Source organism: Scyliorhinus torazame, chromosome 6, assembly GCF_047496885.1.
Source record: "Scyliorhinus torazame isolate Kashiwa2021f chromosome 6, sScyTor2.1, whole genome shotgun sequence".
In the NCBI taxonomy this organism is placed as follows: Eukaryota; Metazoa; Chordata; class Chondrichthyes; order Carcharhiniformes; family Scyliorhinidae; genus Scyliorhinus; species Scyliorhinus torazame.
In genome coordinates, this window is record NC_092712.1 from 111,600,323 (window position 1) to 111,619,462 (window position 19,140).

The window sequence follows — 19,140 nt, forward strand, 5'->3', positions numbered from 1 at the left end:
TTACATTTAGAGTACCCAATTCATTTTTCCCAATTTAGCATGGCCAATCTACCTAGCCTGCACATCTTTGGGTTGTGGGGGCGAAACCCACGCAGCACGGGGAGAATGTGCAAACTCCACATGGACAGTGACCCAGAGCCGGGATCGAACCTGGGACCTTGGCACCATGAGGCAGCAATGCTATCCACTACGCCACCGTGTTGCCACTTGATATTTTCTTACCAAATTCACTTTCATTGTGATGTCGCAAAGTCCCTTTCTATTTGATAAAAAAAAAGAAAAACTGAAACATTTTTGATCAATCTTTTTGTATTAAGTTAGAGAACACAACTCTGACCACAATCAGAATTCAAAAGTATGGGGACAACTCATCAGCTGCAGATTTTAAAATGTAGATAGATAGGAAATGTACACAGAATGCAGGAATGGTTGATTAAGGCAACATGCCAAGCAACGCAATATAATCCATTGTTTCTGTGTTTTCTCAAGAGAATACTGTTACAGGAAAAAAATAAGTTACGTTGCTTCTGAATTTTCAGCTTGTGCAAGTAGAATTTAAGAGCTGCTAATCGAGTTAAAAGCACAATCTATCACAGCTATGTTTCTGACAGATTTCAGCTTGATTATATTTTGCAGGGTAGAAATAACATAATCGCACTGTTGAAGTTCTTTTGAAAATGTTTAGGACCATTATGTTTTAAGATAATCAAGCAGCCTTTGCCTGGGAGGCACAGTAACAGTGATTAGCGCTGTTGCTTCAGAGCGCCACGGTCCCAGGTTTGATTCCCACTTGGGTCACTGTCTGTGCGGAGTCTGCACTTTCTCTCTTTCCCCCCCCCCCCCCCCTCCCCCCCCCCCTCGTGTCTGCATGGGTTTCCTCCGGGTGCTCCAGTTTCCTCCCACAAGTCCCGAAAGATGTGCTTGTTAGGTGAATTGGACATTCTGAATTCTCACTCTGTGTACCCGAACAGGCGCCGGAATGTGGCGAAGAGGGGATTTTCACAGTGGCCTCATTGCAGTGTTAATGTAAGCCTACTTGTAACAATAATAAAGATTATTAAAACCCATAGATTTTTAGTTTTTATCAAAACTGATAAAAATGGAAACGATTGGAGCCCATAAATTCTGTATGAATTGAATGGTGATCAGTTTTACTCTTGAACTTTAATAACATCAAGGAAGTAAGAAAATGGCTAATAAACAGGTCATAGTTAAGCAAAATAATAACACATATTTTCAAGAAGTTCAGAGAGGACTCAGTATAATAATGTATGATAAAGCTATTTGAACAGTAAAATATGTACTAACACACTGGGCTGGATTTTCCGCATCCCGTGCCTACTCCTCGGCCGGCTCCGGGGCGGAGAATCCATGTTCCCGCACGGAATCGGGACTGGCGGCGGTTCGCCAATTCTGTGGGCCCAGAAAAGGCCATTAATGGAGGCCTGCTCTGCCCCCGACCAGCTGAAGTCCCAACAACGTGGATCTAATGTGGTCCAGCCAGTCTGGGAACTCAATCCGCGGCGCCCTGGTCAGGGACGAGCTGGGAAATGTTTGTACGGGCGTTGAGTGTCAGGCGTGCAGCCATTCGGGAGGTTTATTTTCAAGGTCCAGCTCCGCGGCCCGAGTCTGTCATGGAGCACAGCGCGACCGCTGGAGGCTGCCACTGTACGCGGGCGCGGCCTCCGACCCGGAAGTGCGGGGACCCGTATTCGCAGCAAAAGCTGCTACATCTACGCCGGGTCCCTGCTAGCCCACTGCAGGGCTGGGAATATGTGGCCCTCTCATGCCAGTTTTTCTGGGGTGAAAGTCCACCGTTCTGATGCCGGCATAGGGACATAGTCACAATAACGGAGAATGTCAATGGCATAGATATGGAAGCCGGTCTCATGTTTGCAAATGTCATGGAGGGGTACCACATGGCTGACAAACAGAAAGCAATGGCACCTTGGAGCACAGTGCAAGTCATTCAGGCAAGGAGGAAGAAACTATCAAAAACATTGCATGAACTGCATTGGACCAAACAGAGATAAAATGCAGAGTACATTGCAGGAGTTATACAAGAGAGATTGTGGAGGAGAATGGCTGACTGCAGGGATTCTCAAAATGGGGTCTGCAGGAACCATGGAGTACATGTCACCAACAGTCACAATGCATGCAAAATGTGCACCTAAAACTGTTGGTTTCACTGTTTGGAATTCAAAGGAAAGCAAAAGATTTAATGGGCTAATCAAAGCCCAGCCTCTTGAGAATTGGCCAGTGATAGGCTTCAGCAGTCAACTCGCAGAGGCCGGGTTCTGATCAGCCAATTTGATTTTTTCAGTTCCTGTTACTGGGCATAAAAGCAGCGAGCAGAAATCAGGAGCCGAAGGAGCAGTGGCAGTAATACCCAAGGAGCATGAAGAGCGGCAGTGGCACCCAAGGAGCGGCGACAGTATTGAAAAGGGCTAAGTACTCTTCCATGTTTTTTCTACCCACCAGCAGAAGTGAAATGTTTACGAGAAGTGGGTTAATGCTAAGTGGCTATTGGAGGAGGGCTTAGCCATGGGGTTAATGTTAAGGGGCAATGTAGTTGACAAATTAATTTATTTTTGACTGTGTGCCTCTTCCGACAGCCTTCAGTTCTTTGTCAAATTAAATAATGTTTTATTGGCAATACATGCATAGATGTAGATGAAAAAGACTTGTTTACATTTAATTTGTGTTTACTCCTTTTTAGTGGCAAAAAGGGGGCGTCAACATTCTGAGAATGTTTGGGGTTCCCCGATGCTCTTGGGTGGTCACTAGGGATTCTGCGGCTTGAAAAGTTTGGGAACCCAGACGGTGTCAAAGGCTACCGATTTCATATTTCGCCAGTAAAACTATTTAGTTATGTACCATCATGCAATGTTTGATACATTGCTATCAACAGAAATTCTGGTTAATTTCCCAAGTACACATTAGAATTAATCCGAAGACTTACTTGTTTCTTCTCACAGGATCGAAGTTTTATAATATCTTCATCAGTCACAACTCCCAGTGTTATTGCAGAAGTTATTAGTTTGTCATCTTTAACAGTTTTGGCCTTGACTGCATCTGTTCCAGAACGAATAGTCGTCTCTTTTAATTCAACAGTCCTCTGTTTTTCTCCAGGTGGATGGCCATCATCCAATGTGTTTTCTGTACAAGATAAACTCTGTGGTCCTGCCATTATGTTATCCTGTGATCCTACAGAAGAATCATTTTCTTCCACTGTGATATTTGAGTCACTAATAGGCAGCTTCATTTCCATTGCAGTACCTACAATAGCCTGCCCTTCAGCACATTTGGATTTATTATCTTTGTTTGATGCTTTCAAGTATTGCTCAGATTTGTTAAAGTAGAATTTTTTTTTGCGTAAGACCTGCTGCAGTTCTTTGCTGAGACTGTTTCTCACAATCACTGTTTTCTCCCATGTCTTCATAAGATCCTCATTAACCAAGTTCTTATTATCTGGTCCAATGTGAGATTTTGCATATCGGCAAGTAACGCCATATCGACATTTCCCATATGTGTTATACAGGTAGCAATGGTCACCAAGGTCAGAAGGCTTGGATTCCAGGTACTTTGATACATCATGCAAAAATCTGCACTTGTCACCAAAATAACATTTCCTCGGTGGTTCCTTGATGGGGTGGGGGAATGCAAGAACAAAAATTAAATGTCTGCTTCAGCATATTCTTAAACATGTTTACAAATAGCATAACGGGTGACAACAGCATAATGAGAAGGGCAAAAGCCAACAGGACCGTCTAGCAATCTCAAGTTGCGAAGCACCACAAACTACAATGCCCGCTACTCTTTAGATCAAATCAAATGACCCTCTATATTAGAGGGTCGACTGATCAATGTGTAGGTTGATTCTTGCACTTGGACCAATGATTTGTTCAATGTTACATTGTTTTCATCATTAAAGGTGGAGCACCACCGTTTGTGCTGATATCTCAGACTCCTTAATAAAGTCACTGCTATTTTTCAAATAATTAAATGGTTCTCAAGATACATCCTACTGGAGTTGCATTCACCCACTTTGTTTTGCACGCAATTCCTTCTTTCCAACAGAATTTTTGAAAGCTTCAATTCTTTATCTCAATTGACATCTTTACCTGGGTTGAGGTGTTTTAAATGTAAAAAAAGTAACTTCTTTAGGACATTAAACAAGTAATTCTTTTTTTTTTAATATATTTCATTAAAGTTTTCAAACAGAATTTTTCCATTTTACAAATCAACATAAAAATAGTACAGTAACTGATAAATAACATTATTTAAATAATATAGTGAACTAACAAAGTAACAAAAAATAGTGCTCCCCCTACCCCCCCCCCACCCCCCCCCCTCCCTGCTGCTGACGAACTATTTTCCCTTAACGTTCCGCGAGATAGTCAAAGAATGATTGCCACCGCCTGGAGAACCCCGGAGCCGATCCTCTCAACGCAAATTTCATTTGTTCTAGTTTTATGAACCCTGCCATATCGTTTGTCCAGGCCTCCACCCCGGGGGGGTTTCGCTTCCTTCCACGAGTAAGATCCTTCGCCGGGCTATCAGGGACGCAAAGGCCAAAATATCGGCCTCTTTCGCCTCCTGCACTCCCGGCTCTTCCGCTACCCCAAATATCGCTAACCCCCAGCCTGGCTTGACCTGGACCTTCACCACCTTGGAGATCACCTTTGCCACTCTCCTCCAGTACTCATCCAGTGCCGGACACGACCAGAACATGTGTGTGTGGTTCGCCGGGCTTCCCAAGCACCTCCCGCACTTGTCCTCCATTCCAAAGAACCTGCTCAGTCTTGCTCCCGTCATATGTGCTCTGTGTAGAACCTTAAATTGAATCAGGCTAAGCCTGGCACACGAAGATGAGGAGTTTACCCTGCTTAGGGCATCAGCTCACAGACCCTCCTCAATCTCCTCTCCCAGCTCTTCTTCCCATTTTCCCTTCAGCTCCTCTACCATCGCCTCCCCCTCGTCTCTCATCTCCTGATATATTTCGGACACTTTGCCCTCCCCGACCCATACCCCGGAAATCACTCTACCTTGGATCCCCTGTGTCGGGAGCAGCGGAAATTCCCTCACCTGTTGCCTCGTAAACGCCCTCACTTGCATGTATCTGAAATTGTTCTCCGGGGGCAACTCATACTTTTCCTCCAGCGCTCCCAGGCTCGCAAACGTCCCGTCTATAAACAAATCTCTCAGTTTCCCAATTCCTGCTCGTTGCCAGCTCTGGAACCCTCCGTCCATCTTTCCTGGGACAAACCTGTGGTTATTCCTGATCGGGGACCACACCGAGGCACCCGTCACCCACCTGTGTCGCCTCCACTGCCCCCAGATCCTTAAGGTTGCCACCACCACTGGGTTTGTGGTATACCTTTTTGGGGAGAGCGGCAGCGGTGCCGTCGCCAGCGCCTTTAGGCTCGTTCCTTTACAGGACGCCATCTCCAGCCTCTTCCACGCCGCCCCCTCTCCCTCCGTCATCCACTTACAAACCATCGCCACATTGGCGGCCCATTATTAGTCGTCCAGGCTCGGCAACGCCAGTCCCCCTCTGTCCCTGCTACACTGCAGGAACCCCCTCCTTACCCTTGGGGTCTTCCCCGCCCACACAAAACTCAATGCTCCTATCTATTTTCTTGAAAAAGGCCTTAGTGATCAGAATGGGGAGACATTGAAACACAAAAAGAAACCTCGGGGGAACCATCATTTAAACCGCCTGCACTCTGCCCGCCAATGGGAGCGGCAGCATATCCCACCTCTTGAAATCCTCCTCCATCTGCTCCACCAGCCGCGTCAGATTAAGTCTGTGTAGAGTCCCCCAGCTCCTTGCTACCTGGATCCCCAAATATCGGAAGCTCCTTTCCACTCTCCTTAACGGCAGGGCGTCTATTCCTCTTCCCTGGTCCCCGGGGTGTATTACAAAAAGCTCGCTCTTCCCCATATTTAGCCTGTATCCCGAAAAATCTCCAAACTCCCTCAATATCTGCATAACCTCTGTCATCCCCTCTACAGGGTCCGCAACATATAGCAGTAGGTCATCTGCGTAGAGTGACACTCGATGTTCCTCTCCCCCTCTAACCACCCCCCTCCATTTCTTATGAGTCTCTCAACGCTATGGCCAGTGGTTCAATTGCCAACACGAACAGTAATGGGGACAGGGGACACCCCTGCCTTGTTCCCCTGTGTAGCCGAAAATACTCCGACCTTTGCCGGTTTGTGACTACACTTGCCACTGGGGCCCCATATAGGAGTTTGACCCATCTGACAAACCCCTCCCCGAACCTCCTCAACACCTCCCATAAATACTCCCACTCTACCCTATCGAATGCCTTCTCCGCATCCATCGCCACCACTATCTCTGCCTCCCCCTCCGCTGGGGGCATCATTATCACCCCCAGCAGCCGTCGAACGTTGACATTCAGTTGTCTCCCCTTTACAAACCCTGTCTGGTCTTCATGCACCACCCCCGGGACACAATCCTCTATCCTCGTCGCCAGCACTTTTGCCAGCAGCTTTGCATGTACATTTAGGAGTGAGATAGGCCTATATGACCCACATTGCAGCGGATCTTTATCCCGCTTCAGGATTAGTGATATCATCGCCTCCGACATTGTCGGGGGTAGTATCCCCCCTTCTCTGGCCTCGTTAAAGGTTCTCGCCAGCAACGGGGCCAACAAGTCCACATATTTCCTGTAGAACTCCACCGGGTACCCGTCTGGTCCCGGGGCCTTCCCTGCTTGCATGTTCCCCAGTCCTTTAGTCACCTCATCCACCTCAATTGGCGCCCTCAGACCTGCCACCTCCTGCTCCTCCACCCTCGGGAACCTCAGTTGGTCCAGAAACTGTTGCATTCCCTCTTTTCCCTCCGGGGGTTGGGACTTATATAGCCTCTCATAAAAGGTCTTAAACACCTCATTTACCTTCCCTGCTCTCCGCTCCATAGTTCCCGTTTCATCCCTAACTCCCCCAATCTCCCTCGCCGCTATCCTCTTGCGAAGTTGGTGGGCCAGCAGCCGGCTCGCCTTTTCCCCATACTCCTATCTCATCCCCTGTGCCTTCCTCCACTGTGCCTCTGCCTTTCCTGTGGTCAGCAGGTCAAACTCCGTCTGAAGTCTTCGCCTCTCTCTATATAGTCCTTCGTCCGGGGCCTCCGCATATCTTTTATCCAACCTCAAAATCTCCCTCACTAATCTCTCCCTTTCTTTGCCCTCTTGTTTTTCCTTGTGAGCTCTAATGGAGATCAACTCTCCCCTAACCACCGCCTTCAGTGCTTCCCATACTACCCCCACCTGGACCTCGCCATCGTCATTGACCTCCAGGTATCTCTCAATACATCCCCGCACCCTTCCACAGACCCCCTCATCCGCCAATAGTCCCACATCCAGTCGCCAGAGTGGGCGCTGCTCCCTCTCCTCTCCTAATTCCAGATCCACCCAGTGCGGGGAATGGTCTGAAACGGCTATGGCCGTGTACTCCATTCCTGCCACCTTCGAGATCAGTGCCCTAACTCAGAACAAAGAAATCTATCCGGGAATATACCTTGTGGACATGGGAGAAAAAGGAGAACTCTTTGGCCAACGGCCTAGCAAATCTCCACGGATCCACTCCCCCCATTTGTTCCATGAACCCACTAAGCACCTTGGCCGCTGCCGGCCTTCTTCCGCTCCTGGATCTAGACCGGTCTAGCCCTGGATCCAGCACAGTATTGAAGTCCCCCCCCATTACCAGGCTTCCCACCTCCAGGTCCGGGATGCGTCCCAGCATCCGCTTCATAAATCCCGCGTCATCCCAGTTCGGGGCATATACATTTAACAGCACGACCTCCTTTCCCTGCAATCTACCACTCACCAGCACGTATCTACCCCCGTTATCCACCACTATATTCCTAGCCTCGAGCGACACCCGTTTCCCCACCAGTGTCGCCACCCCCCTATTTTTTGCGTCCAACCCTGAGTGGAACACCTGTCCCATCCATCCTTTCCTTAGCCTAACCTGATCCGCCACCTTCAGATGCGTCTCCTGAAGCATGACTACGTCCGCCTTCAGTCTTTTTAAGTGCGCGAACACCCGGGCCCTCTTAATCGGCCCATTCAGGCCTCTCACATTCCACGTGATCAGCTGGATTGGGGGGCCACCCGCCCCCCCCCCGCTGACTAGCCATCCCCTATTCTAGGCCAGCCCCCCATCCGGGCCCCGCGCACCCACCCATCCCCCAGGTGGCGTCTTCCCGTCCCGACCACCTCTTCTCTTGTCAGCTCCCCCTTGCTCTCAGCAACAGCAACCCAGTTAGTTCCCCCCCCCCCCACCCCCCCACTAGATCCCCATCTAGCATGGTTACTCCCCCCATGATGCTTCCGAAAGTCAGCTAACTCTAACTGACCCCAGCTTCCCCCGTTCTCTCTTTGACACCCCTGCGTGTGGACCTCTCTTCCTTCCTGCGCCTATCTTCCAGCCATCATCTCTATAGCGCGGGAAAAACCCCGCGCTTTCCCATCGGCCCCGCCCCTTATGGCGCAGCTACTTCATTCCCCATCCCCCCTCTCAGTCCCTTTTTCCACTGGCGCCCACATTTCTCCGTGTCCCCCCATCTAGAGGAGAGAAATTCCCCATTTATCGTTTCAATACTATAAACCTTCCATTCCCCAATTTACACTTCTGTACCACAACCTCGTTGTTTCCCCCCCAACATCAGTCTCTCAGTTCTAGTCCAGTTTCTCTTCTTGGATGAAGGTCCATGCCTCACCTGCCGTTTCAAAGTAGTAGTGCTTGCCCTGATGCGTGACCCACAATCGCGCCGGCTGCAGCATCCCAAATTTTATTTTCTTCCTGTGAAGCACCGCCTTGGCCCGATTGAAGCTCGCCCTCCTTCTCGCCACCTCCGCGCTCCAGTCCTGATACACTCGTATCACCGCATTCCCCCACCTGCTACTCCGTACCTTTTTGGCCCAGCTCAAAACAGCCTCTCTGTCCGTGAAATCTCACCACTATCGCCCTTGGTAGTTCTCCCGCCTTTGGTCTTCTCACAAGGACCCGATGAGCCCCTTCCACCTCCAGGGGGCCCGATGGGGCCTCAGCTCCCATTAGCGTATGGAGCATCGTGCTTACATAAGCCCCAACGTCAGCTCCCTCCGTTCCTTCGGGGAGACCTAGAATCCGGAGGTTCTTCCTCCTCGAGCTGTTCTCCAGGGCTTCCAGCCTTTCGATACATCTCTTATGTAGCGCCTCATGCGTCTCCGTTTTTACCACCAGGCCCTGTATCTCATCCTCATTTTCGGCTGCCTTTGCCTTCACTCCACGGAGCTCTATCGCCTGGACCTTTTTTGTGTTTCCTTCAGCCCATCGATTGCCAATAACATCGGCGCCAGCACCTCCTTCTTTAGTTCCTCCACACACCGTCGGAGGAATTCCTGCTGGTCCCCATGTCGTCTGGGCTCCATCCACCGCCATCTTGCTTCTTCCTTCTCTTCTCTGCCGCTGCTCCAAAGGATCCTTCGCAATCTGGCCACTGCCACTGGTCTTTTCCATATACACCTTCCTTCGTCACCCCACACTGGGTTTGGTCTGAAAAAATTTCCGTTGGGGCTCCCGAAAAGAGCCCAAAAGTCCGTTAGAACGGGCGCTGCCGAAACGTGCGGCTTCGCAGTGCATCGCCGCAACCGGAAGTCAACAAGTAATTCTTGCTTGAAAGTTTAGGCAGTAGTCATCAGATGGTAAAAGGGAACTGGTATATTCGAAACTCTATTGCTTGTGTCTTAACTCTCCGCAAAACACATTTCCCATCGTGTCTGTGTTCACTGACCTACATTGGCTCCCATTTAAGCAACGTCTTGATTTTAAAATTCTCATCTATGTTATCAAATTCCTTCAAACCCTGGTCCTCCAACTCCACTACCCTCCAAGATATGTGTTTCTCTAATTCTGATTCTTATACATTCCTGATCATTATTTTTCCACTATTGTCTTCAGTTGTCTAGGCTCCCTGAAGAATTTCCTCCCTACAACTCTCCACCTCGTTTTTCTCTTTTAAGGCATTCTTGAAAACCTACCTCACTGACCAAGCTTTTTTGTCATCTGACTTAATATTTCCTTATGTGGCCCAGTGTTTTATAAGGCTCGTGTGAAGCACCTTGGTGGATTTCATTACACTGAAAGCGCAATACAAATACTTGTTGTTGTAATAGGAATGTCAATTAATAACATTTTGGGCACAATTTAACAGGATGCATCTACAACTTATTAACAGAAAATAAAGACCTAACAATGAGATTTGCAATATCAAGTAATAAGATGCTCCACAATTATATTCTCCCTTCCTCCCACTGTCTCCTTCATCTGCATGATGCTACCAGTTAATCCCCCTTCACAAAAGGCATGAGGCTCAATTTTTGCCGAAACGTTTGCACTTCCAGATTTCATAAGAATTAACGGACTTAAAACTAAGTCCTTAAAAAGGTATATTCAACAGCACTTTTCACCAAGAATATAATTTTATATCTCATCCAACAGAAACTTTGAAAATACCACGAAAAGCCAGTGAGACAGAGACAAATATCAAGGCAATTGCATATTAAAGTGTTGAGATCGAAATGTTTTACCTACATATTTGTTGAGCTATGTAGTCTATGGCTGGACCAGTAAGCAGGGGCCCTAATCTCTTTTTTAAATTAAAGCAGCTCTTCAAGTGTCAAGAGGAAGCATGCAACAGGATAAGTGATTATTCTATTCAGAATTTTCTCTCACTGCCACATTCCCCACCCATGGGCGATTAAAATGCAGGGGGCAAACATCTTTCCATAGCAATACAGCCAAAATCTCAACCAGAATGTGAGTCGTGGGGGAAGGAATAAAGTGTAAATTGAGACTTTGCATCCCACAGATATACAAACACATACTCCAAAGCAATCCAGCATCAGAAATTTGAAACAGCTTGATAGACCTGACACAGATAGTTTCCCTGACAAGGGATCTAGAACAGTCTCAGGATAAGGCGTCAATAGGATTGTGATAAGGAGAAATTTCTTCACTCAAGGAGCTGAGTGTCTTTGGAATTGACTGCCCCAGAACATTGTGGATGCTTAATTAAAGTGTAAAGTCACCATAGTCCCAGCTGACCATAGGCTGCTTTCCCATTTGACAGGGAGAGCTGACTGGTGGTGATTTAACCTGAGGGACACCACACCTCAGGAGAGGGGCAAGGTTGAGAAGGGGGGCCTTTATGACTGACCTCAGTCAGTACACAAATTGAACCCGCGCTGCTGACCTCGTTAATGGAATATATTTAAGGCTGAGATTTTGATCACTCAGGGATCAATGGGTATGGGGACCAGACAGGAAAATGGAGTATATTTTTTGAAAATTTGTTCATGGAATGCGAATGTTACTGACAAGAACAGCATTTTGTCAATCCGTGGGACTAAGAGCCACTGTTTAAAAATACAGTCACCCATTTAAGACATGAGGAAATATCTTTCAGTGGGTCCTGAGCATCTGGAACTCTCTTCCTCAAAAGGTGATTGAAACAGAGTCCTTGAACATCTTTAAGCCAGAGGTAGATAGTTGCTTAATAAGCAAGGGGATGAAAGGTTATCAGGGGTAGGTGGGAATGTGAAGCCAAGGTTCAAATCAGAATCAACCATAACCTTATTGGAATGATGGAGCAGATTCGAGGGGCCCAGTGACCTACTCCTGCTTCTAATCAATATTTGTATTGGATCTCGAGAAGACCATAAGACATAGGAGCAGAATTAGGCCACTCGGCCCATCGAGTCTGCTCCGCCATTCACCATGGTTGATGGTGATGAGCAGTCGTCTTGAACCGTTGCGGTCCATCTACATTAATTCCCCCCCCACACTCTCCGCCCCACCCAAAGTGCTGTTAGGAGATTGCAGTATTTTGTATTTTGACACAAGTTTCAGTGAAGGAATAGCAATATAGTTCCAAGTCAGACTGGTGTGCTACTAGTGGGAAACTTTCAGGTGGTGGCGTGCCCATGCTCCTGCTGCCCTTGTTCTTCCAAGTGGTAGAGGTCTAGGGTTGAGAAAATAGTGTCAAAGGAGCCTTGGTGAATTACTGCAGTGCACCTTTTATATGGTGTACTTTGCTGCCACTGTGAATCAGTGGTGGAGAGAGGGAATATTTAGGGTGATGGATGGGATGCTGACCCAGCAGGTAGCTTTGTCTGGATCCATGATCATTGTTGGAGCTGCATACATCTAGGCAAGTGGAAAGTATTCCATCACACTCCCGACTTGCAGATGTTGGACAGGTTTTGGGCAGTCAGGAGGAGAATTACGCGTCACAGAATTCCCAGACTTTTACCTGCTCTTATAGCCACAGTATTCATTGGCTGGTCCAGTTCAATATCAGGTCAAGCATAACCTCTAGGATGTTGATAGTGTGGGATTCATCAATGGTAATGCCATTGAATGTCAAGGGGAAGCAGTTAGATTCTCTCTTGTTGAGATAGCCATTGCCTGGCATTGAAGTGACAAGTAACATTTGCGTCACACATCAGCCCAAAACTGAATGCAAGTTTTGCTGCATATGTATATGGACTGCTTCAGTGTCTGAGGTGTTACAAATAGTATCGAACATTGTGCAATCATTATCAGCAAACATCCCCACTTCTGGCCTTATGATGGAGGGAAGGTCATTGGTGAGGCAGTTGAAGAATGTTGGGCCTAAGGCACTACACAGAGGAGTTGGGCCAGAAAATCAGCTGTAATCAGCAGCTGTAATCATCTAGAGTGTGGAAGCAGGCTCAGGGGGCTATATGGTTTATGCCTGCTCTGATTTATGTTCTTAAATAGCTTAAATTCACATACTCACCTGGCATACTGAAGTACACAACTTTCGATCATATTCATAGTGCTTGGGCTTCATATGAGGCCTGTTTTTATTTTGGCCCCTTGCTTTCTTATTATTTTGTTTGTGTTCCCCTTTGTTCTGGCATAATTCACCATTATCCTTTTCAGATTCATTTTCATCACTTTCTTCCAGTTTAATTTTTTTTGCTTTATGCTCTGGGGAGTCACAAGCACCTTCAATAGCTTCTCCATCTTTCAGATTATCTTTGTCAGCAACGTTTAGGTCTTTATTCCTTCCACTATTAATGTATTCATGAAAATGGTCTTTGGTAGTGTGATATCTAGAAGAAAAAAATCCTCAGGTTAAATTGTATAATATCGGTCTTTAAAATGATGAAATGTTTTTGATAAAATAGACAAGAGTGTTTCGGCTTGTGAGAAAGAGCAAAACTAGAAACCAGTACAAGATAGTCACCAAGAAACCAAAACAGGGAAATTGGAAAAACCTCTTTCACCCAGAAAGTGGCGAAAATGTAGAACATGCTACCCCAGAGAGTAGTTGAGACAAATCGTATAAATACAGTTAATGCGAAATTAAATATGCATGAAGGAGAAAGGAATAAAGGATTATGCTGATAGTTAGATGATAAAGAATCAGGGGAGGTTGAGTGGAGGGTAAACACTGGCATAGACTGACTGTGCCATATGACCTGTTCTGTGCTGTATATATTCTTTGTAAATGAATCCTGGAATTCTTGCATGGACTGCAGCAGTTCAAGTCGGAAGCACACCACCACTTTCTCAAGGGCAATTAGGTATTTGCAAAAAATGCTGGCCTAGCCAGTGACATCCCAATCCCATGAATTAATTAAAATATATCTTTTCTCACAGAGGATAATTAGTCTGTGGCATTCTTTTCCCCAGACAGCAGTAGAAGCTGGCTCATTGAATATGCTCACGGCTGAGTTGGACGAGATTTTTGATTGACAAGGTGTTAAGAATTATGGGGCGGTGCAGTGGGCGGGAGGGGACAAGCAAGTGGAGATGAGGTCACAGTTAGGTCAGCCATGACCTTATCGAATGGTTGGTCAGGCTCAAGGGGCCAAATGGCCATCTCACATCTTGAGCCCATCTTTCGCCTTTTCCCTGTCTTGCTTTGCTAAGTTCTCAATTCCCTCTCCAGTCTTTCTTTTTCTTCCATTTCAAGTTTCTACATTTCTATTTCTCTTTCGATTTCTACTCGTTTAATTTGTAACTGAATTTTAGTTAAATTAATTGCCTCACCCTTTAAAGAACTTGGGGCTGGATTCTCCGATCGCCAACACCAAAATCACATTCGTTGATCGGCTAGAGAATGCGTTTTAACGCTGGAATCAGGGCAGCGCGTTTATCCGATGCTCCGCCCTCTCAAAAATGGCATTCTCGAGGGGTACGCCGTTGGGACGGCCTCAGGACGTCACCTGCAGCCCTCCCCCGATGCTCCGCCACTGATGTGCCGGGTCCCCGACAGCGTGGGGCGTGTGTCCTCACAACTTTCAGGGACCTCGTGTGGCGGCTGCGGACTGTGTCCAGCACCACCACAGTCAGGGGGGAGCCGTTCCGCTGGCAGGGAGGGCTTTGGCAGGGCCTAGAAGTACTGGTGAGGGTGGTCCAGGAGTGGCGATGAGGCTTACAGGGGAGCCGTTTTTGGCAGGTCAGGTCCAGGCGCGGCTGGCGCCATGTTGTATGGCGCCGCCACCGCCGTGCACATGCACGGCCACGGACCCAGCCATTCTGTGGCCACATCCGCAGGTAAAGGCTTTACGCGGCGCGGATGCTAGCCTCCCACCGGTCGGAGTATCGTTGCAGGGGCGGCACCGACTTTTTGGTCATACGACCAGACGGATCCTGCAGACATAGCCGCAGAATCGGAGAATCCAGCCCTTGGTCTTTCAGCTTGCAATTTCACATTCTTGGCTATATTTTCAATTATGCCAACTTTTCTTATCCATGCAGGTAATCTCAACTGCAATTTATCTGCCAATTCAGTTAACTGACTCTTGGTAACTTTCTGTAAACCAGTTTGCATCATCCATCTTCAGTACCTCCACATACTTTTACAGATTCCACCTTATAATAATAAATCCCCGACCAAGTATTACTATTCGACTTGTTTTCCAGTAACTTGTTTTCCAAATTTCAAAATATCCCAACGAATTATCATCAATCAGCGTCCAATAGCCTGTTCACCATATTTTGAATCCCTCAGGAGCCCCCACTTTTGTTATGATCCCAAATGATATTACTACCAGACAGTCTGGTCCCAGAATGGAATCCTGGCTCAATAGGCCATAACTTTTTTTGTTTAGACAGGGTGAATAGAGTCACAGGACTGCCAATTAACTTCTAACAAAAGAATAAAACATTTATTAAACATGAAAAGATTGACTATAATATAATAATCCTTCACCCCGCCTATATCTTCACAGGTGTACTCAGACCTATAAGGATAACATAAGTTACAAAATAAACTTATACTATAATATTTTCAGTACGTACATAGACCATGTAAAGCGACAGTGCAACTGTGGTCAGACACACCACACTCTGAAACCAAGTGGCAGATGTCACCCAATATACCTTATGTGGATTTCTCAAATCCCCCCAGATGCTCGTCAGCACAGTAGCTAGCACTGCTGCTTCACAGCGCCAGGGTCCAAGGTTCGATTCCCGGCTTGGGTCACTGTGTATACGGAGTCTGCATGCTCTCCCAGTGTCTATGTGGGTTTCCTCTGGGTGCTACGTTTCCTCCCACAAGTCCCAAAAGACATGCTTGTTAGGTGAATTGGATTGTCTGCATTCTCCCTCTGTTCTCGAACAGATGCTGGAAAATGGCGACTAGGGTTTTTTCCACAGTAAATTCATTGCAGTGTTAACGTAAAGCTACTTGTGACAATAACGTTCATTAAAAAAAAAAAAAAAAAAAAACTGGTCTCACGGGAACTGAGACTTCAAACTCCACTCTCGGAAAAATATGGCTCAGTGTATTCTTTCTCTCAGATGCCTTTACCAAGGATCCACTTCCAGGATTTCAATCTCTCCTTTCAATATTCTTCTTCCACATAGTCTCTCAGGTACCCAGCCATGCCAACAGAACACTACTACTTTGCAGATGTCACCAAATTTTTGATTTACCCGAGATGTTTGGCTTCTTACCTAGCTGACTAAGCTCTCGAGCTGGCTCTTTAACTCCGAGCCTTTTCTTTGCCTGTTACTTGAATTCTCCTGAATGAAAAACAGGACCTTGCTCAACTTCTTGTTCCTTGAACTGAACTGTCTTTCTGAGACATACCACCCACTGTTTCTGAACTTTGTGTTCTTTTGCAGAGGTTGATTTTGCAGGTCTCCTGGTCCAGTTCAGCTGCTTCTGGATTCAGCTTCAAACTAAACTCTAAAGTTCTTTCCAACCTAGGGTGACCCCTGGTGCTAAGCAACAGCTTAGTCTTTCTTTAACAATGTTTATTTTCACGTTGCAAACATTTTGAAGAATGCAAGCACAGTTTGAAATGAAACAAAAACCCACAAGACATGCAGGTGTCTTTATTTATTATGAGTCTAATTAAAGTTCCAACAGTTTCTTACACATGAATACAAAATTAAACTTACTTAAAGCTAAGCTGTACCTTATTTCTAATACTCACAAATACAAATATAGGTTACTTAAAACAACCCCGTATCCTGACAACACCCTCCACCACCAACACCCAGTGGCAGCATATGTACCATCTACAACTCACCAAGGAGCAATTCACCAAGGCTCCTTTGACAACACCTTTTAAACAATCAACCTCGACCACCTAGAAAGCCAGCGGCAGCAAATGCACAGGGACACTACCACCTGCAGGCTCCCTTCCAAGCCATACATCATCCTGACTTGGAACTATATCAGCAATTCTTCACTGTTGTTGGGTCAGAATCCTGGAACTCCCTTCCTAACAGCACTGTGGGTGCATGTACATGTGGACTGCAGCAGTTCAAAAGGCAGCTCAGCACCACCTTCTCACGTGCAATTAGGGATGGGCAACCATCAGGAAGTCCACCAACTGTTCCGTGGATCACCGCATGGCCATCCTTCCCTCTGCCGCACTTCAAGAGATCTCCTGGTCTGTTGCTTCTTGGTTGGTGCACTCCTCGTTGGATAGGCCTTAGACATGGCCTACCAAAGGAGAATTCTTAGTCCCATATGTTTAAACACTTTCCATCTGCATTACTTCTCCCGAAATGGGCAAAAAAACCAAAACAATTCCACCTTGCGCAGGAGCCACCGAATGTGCGACCACTCACTCCATGGCTGCCACAAGAAGTCCCCAGACAAGGTTTCTCAATTGACCACCTCTCAATAATCTCCTTCACGGTGCTGCCGCTGGCATTTTGCAGGTTCTTTACCCAAATTTTATCCCGACCACCAGTCCAGAACCCAGGAACAAAACCCACCTGCAGAGTCTGAACTAAGTGCAAGTTTAGATTAATCCAGTTTAACGTCAGAAAGTGAAAATTTTAAACCTTTAAAACCAACATCCCAGACTTACGGAGGCTTGATGGCTGCTACTCCTGGGTTGGTCATACCATAAGTGGTAGAGTTATTGGCATCTCCTTCTTCAGCCATAGTTGACTGGGTTTTAGGCTTGTAAATGCTAGGGAACAAAATGCAGTATTAACAATAACCCTTTGACATCGCACTACCATTTAAATCAGACTTACTACTGGCCCTCCAACAACAATGTCACTTGCCAAGCTTCATGTACTGCACTTGTGGCAGAACTTGCCTTTCAAGGATTGGCCTTCACAGCCATCAGCAAAGGTGCCCCCACATGAAGACACCACAACTAAATGGATTGATCGCTGCGTGTCAATTATCCCTGGTAGACGGCTCCTTTTGACCGAGATCAAGTGTAATGTAGATTGAGCCTTTGGTTCAGATCTGGTATGTCTCTCTTGGGGGGGGGGGGGGGGACCATGAATTGGATTCAATTTGAATTATTTTTTTGGAGCAGGCGAGGAGCTGGATTGGGAGTTTGCCCCTGACCCACACTCTGAGCCCTGGCTTTGTAACTCAGAAAAGGTAAAGCGTTTTAAACAACCTTCCAACATGAGGAAAGCAAGCACACAACATTTCATGACAGGTGTCGGGGAGCTGAACGTCAGTCTCCAGCGACATTCTGCTGCTCGCAGTCAAACGCCCTTCAGAGACCAGCTTCACCTGCTCCCCGGGACACTGATTCAATGTTCAACCCAAACTGAATTGAATCAAACACCAACAGGAGAAAAAGGACAAAACCATCAGCTGCTTAAACATTACATTTCCTCTCCCCTCCCAAACATTTGCGAGAAGTTGAAGGGAGAAACGCCAACCTACATAGACGCCGCAGTCCGGAAGCCACACGTGTTGCACTCACTCCGGGTGCAGCGCCGCCGCTTCCCCACTGCAACTCGGGTGCGCGCCGATCGGTCCCCACCTTCCCGCCGCAGCTCAGAGCGCTTCTGCGAACCTGCTCCGGATCGCAGTCCAATTCTGAATAGCTGAGATGATCATTTTAATCCGTAGACTGCGAATCCTAATGCTTGAATCTCTTCATTGACAGCACTTTTTGAATCAGCAGCAATAGTCGCTCAAACATCGCTTATCATTCTAAATATTTTATAAAGCCAGGAAGGAGTCCACATCGAGTCGTTCAAAGAAACTTAGTTATTATTATACACCACAAGGTAGGTCCCAATTGGTCCTGCCTTTCCGGTGCCAAATTGCCTGGCTTTATATACCAAACAAGTGTCCATTGTTTAATGTACTTAACAGGGAGCTTGTATAATTGTTGCCACACAGTAAGATACTTGTGGTAGTCACCAGTTTGTATAATACGTATATGAGAGGTAATATGGTAAGGCTCCTGTACTACAGGGGGGTGGGGGGGGTAGATCCCTGCCTGCCGGCTCTGCACAGTAGGCGGAGTAGAAATGTGTGTGCTCACCGAGCTGAAGCCATTTCGGCAGCAGCTGCCGTAGGCAACACATCTCTGCTTAATAAAGCCTCGATTACTCTCGTCTCGTCGTAATTGATAGTGCATCAATTTATTAAGCAGAGATTTTACAGCGCTGGACCTACGCATCAAGCCAGATCGCCTGCAGCTGCACCCTCAAGCAGACAACGCCACGTCGGCCTTCGACCACTGGCTAGCTTGCTTTGAAGCCTACATCGGAGGAGCGACAGAACAACCCTCAAAAGCACAGAAACTCGAGATCCTGTACACACGGTTGAGCTCCGATATTTTCCCCCTTATCCGGGATGCGCCC

General features: G+C 46.9%; 1 protein-coding gene across 4 annotated transcripts in view; it reads right to left on the reverse strand.

The window, feature by feature from the left end:
* The window catches only part of dus3l (dihydrouridine synthase 3-like (S. cerevisiae)), a 58,996-nt gene extending 40,679 nt beyond the window's left edge, over window positions 1–18,317 (reverse strand). The window contains exons 1-4 of one of the 4 annotated variants that reach the window (XM_072508679.1): window positions 18,209–18,317; window positions 17,382–17,486; window positions 12,836–13,154; window positions 2,963–3,643 (exon numbers count right to left, since the gene is read on the reverse strand). In XM_072508679.1, the coding sequence (XP_072364780.1) occupies window positions 2,963–3,643; window positions 12,836–13,154; window positions 17,382–17,458 (1,077 nt within the window). In that variant the 5' untranslated portion in view covers window positions 17,459–17,486; window positions 18,209–18,317. The other 3 variants (XM_072508677.1, XM_072508676.1, XM_072508678.1) reach the window with 3 other exon arrangements.
* Between the last annotated feature and the right edge of the window lie 823 nt (window positions 18,318–19,140).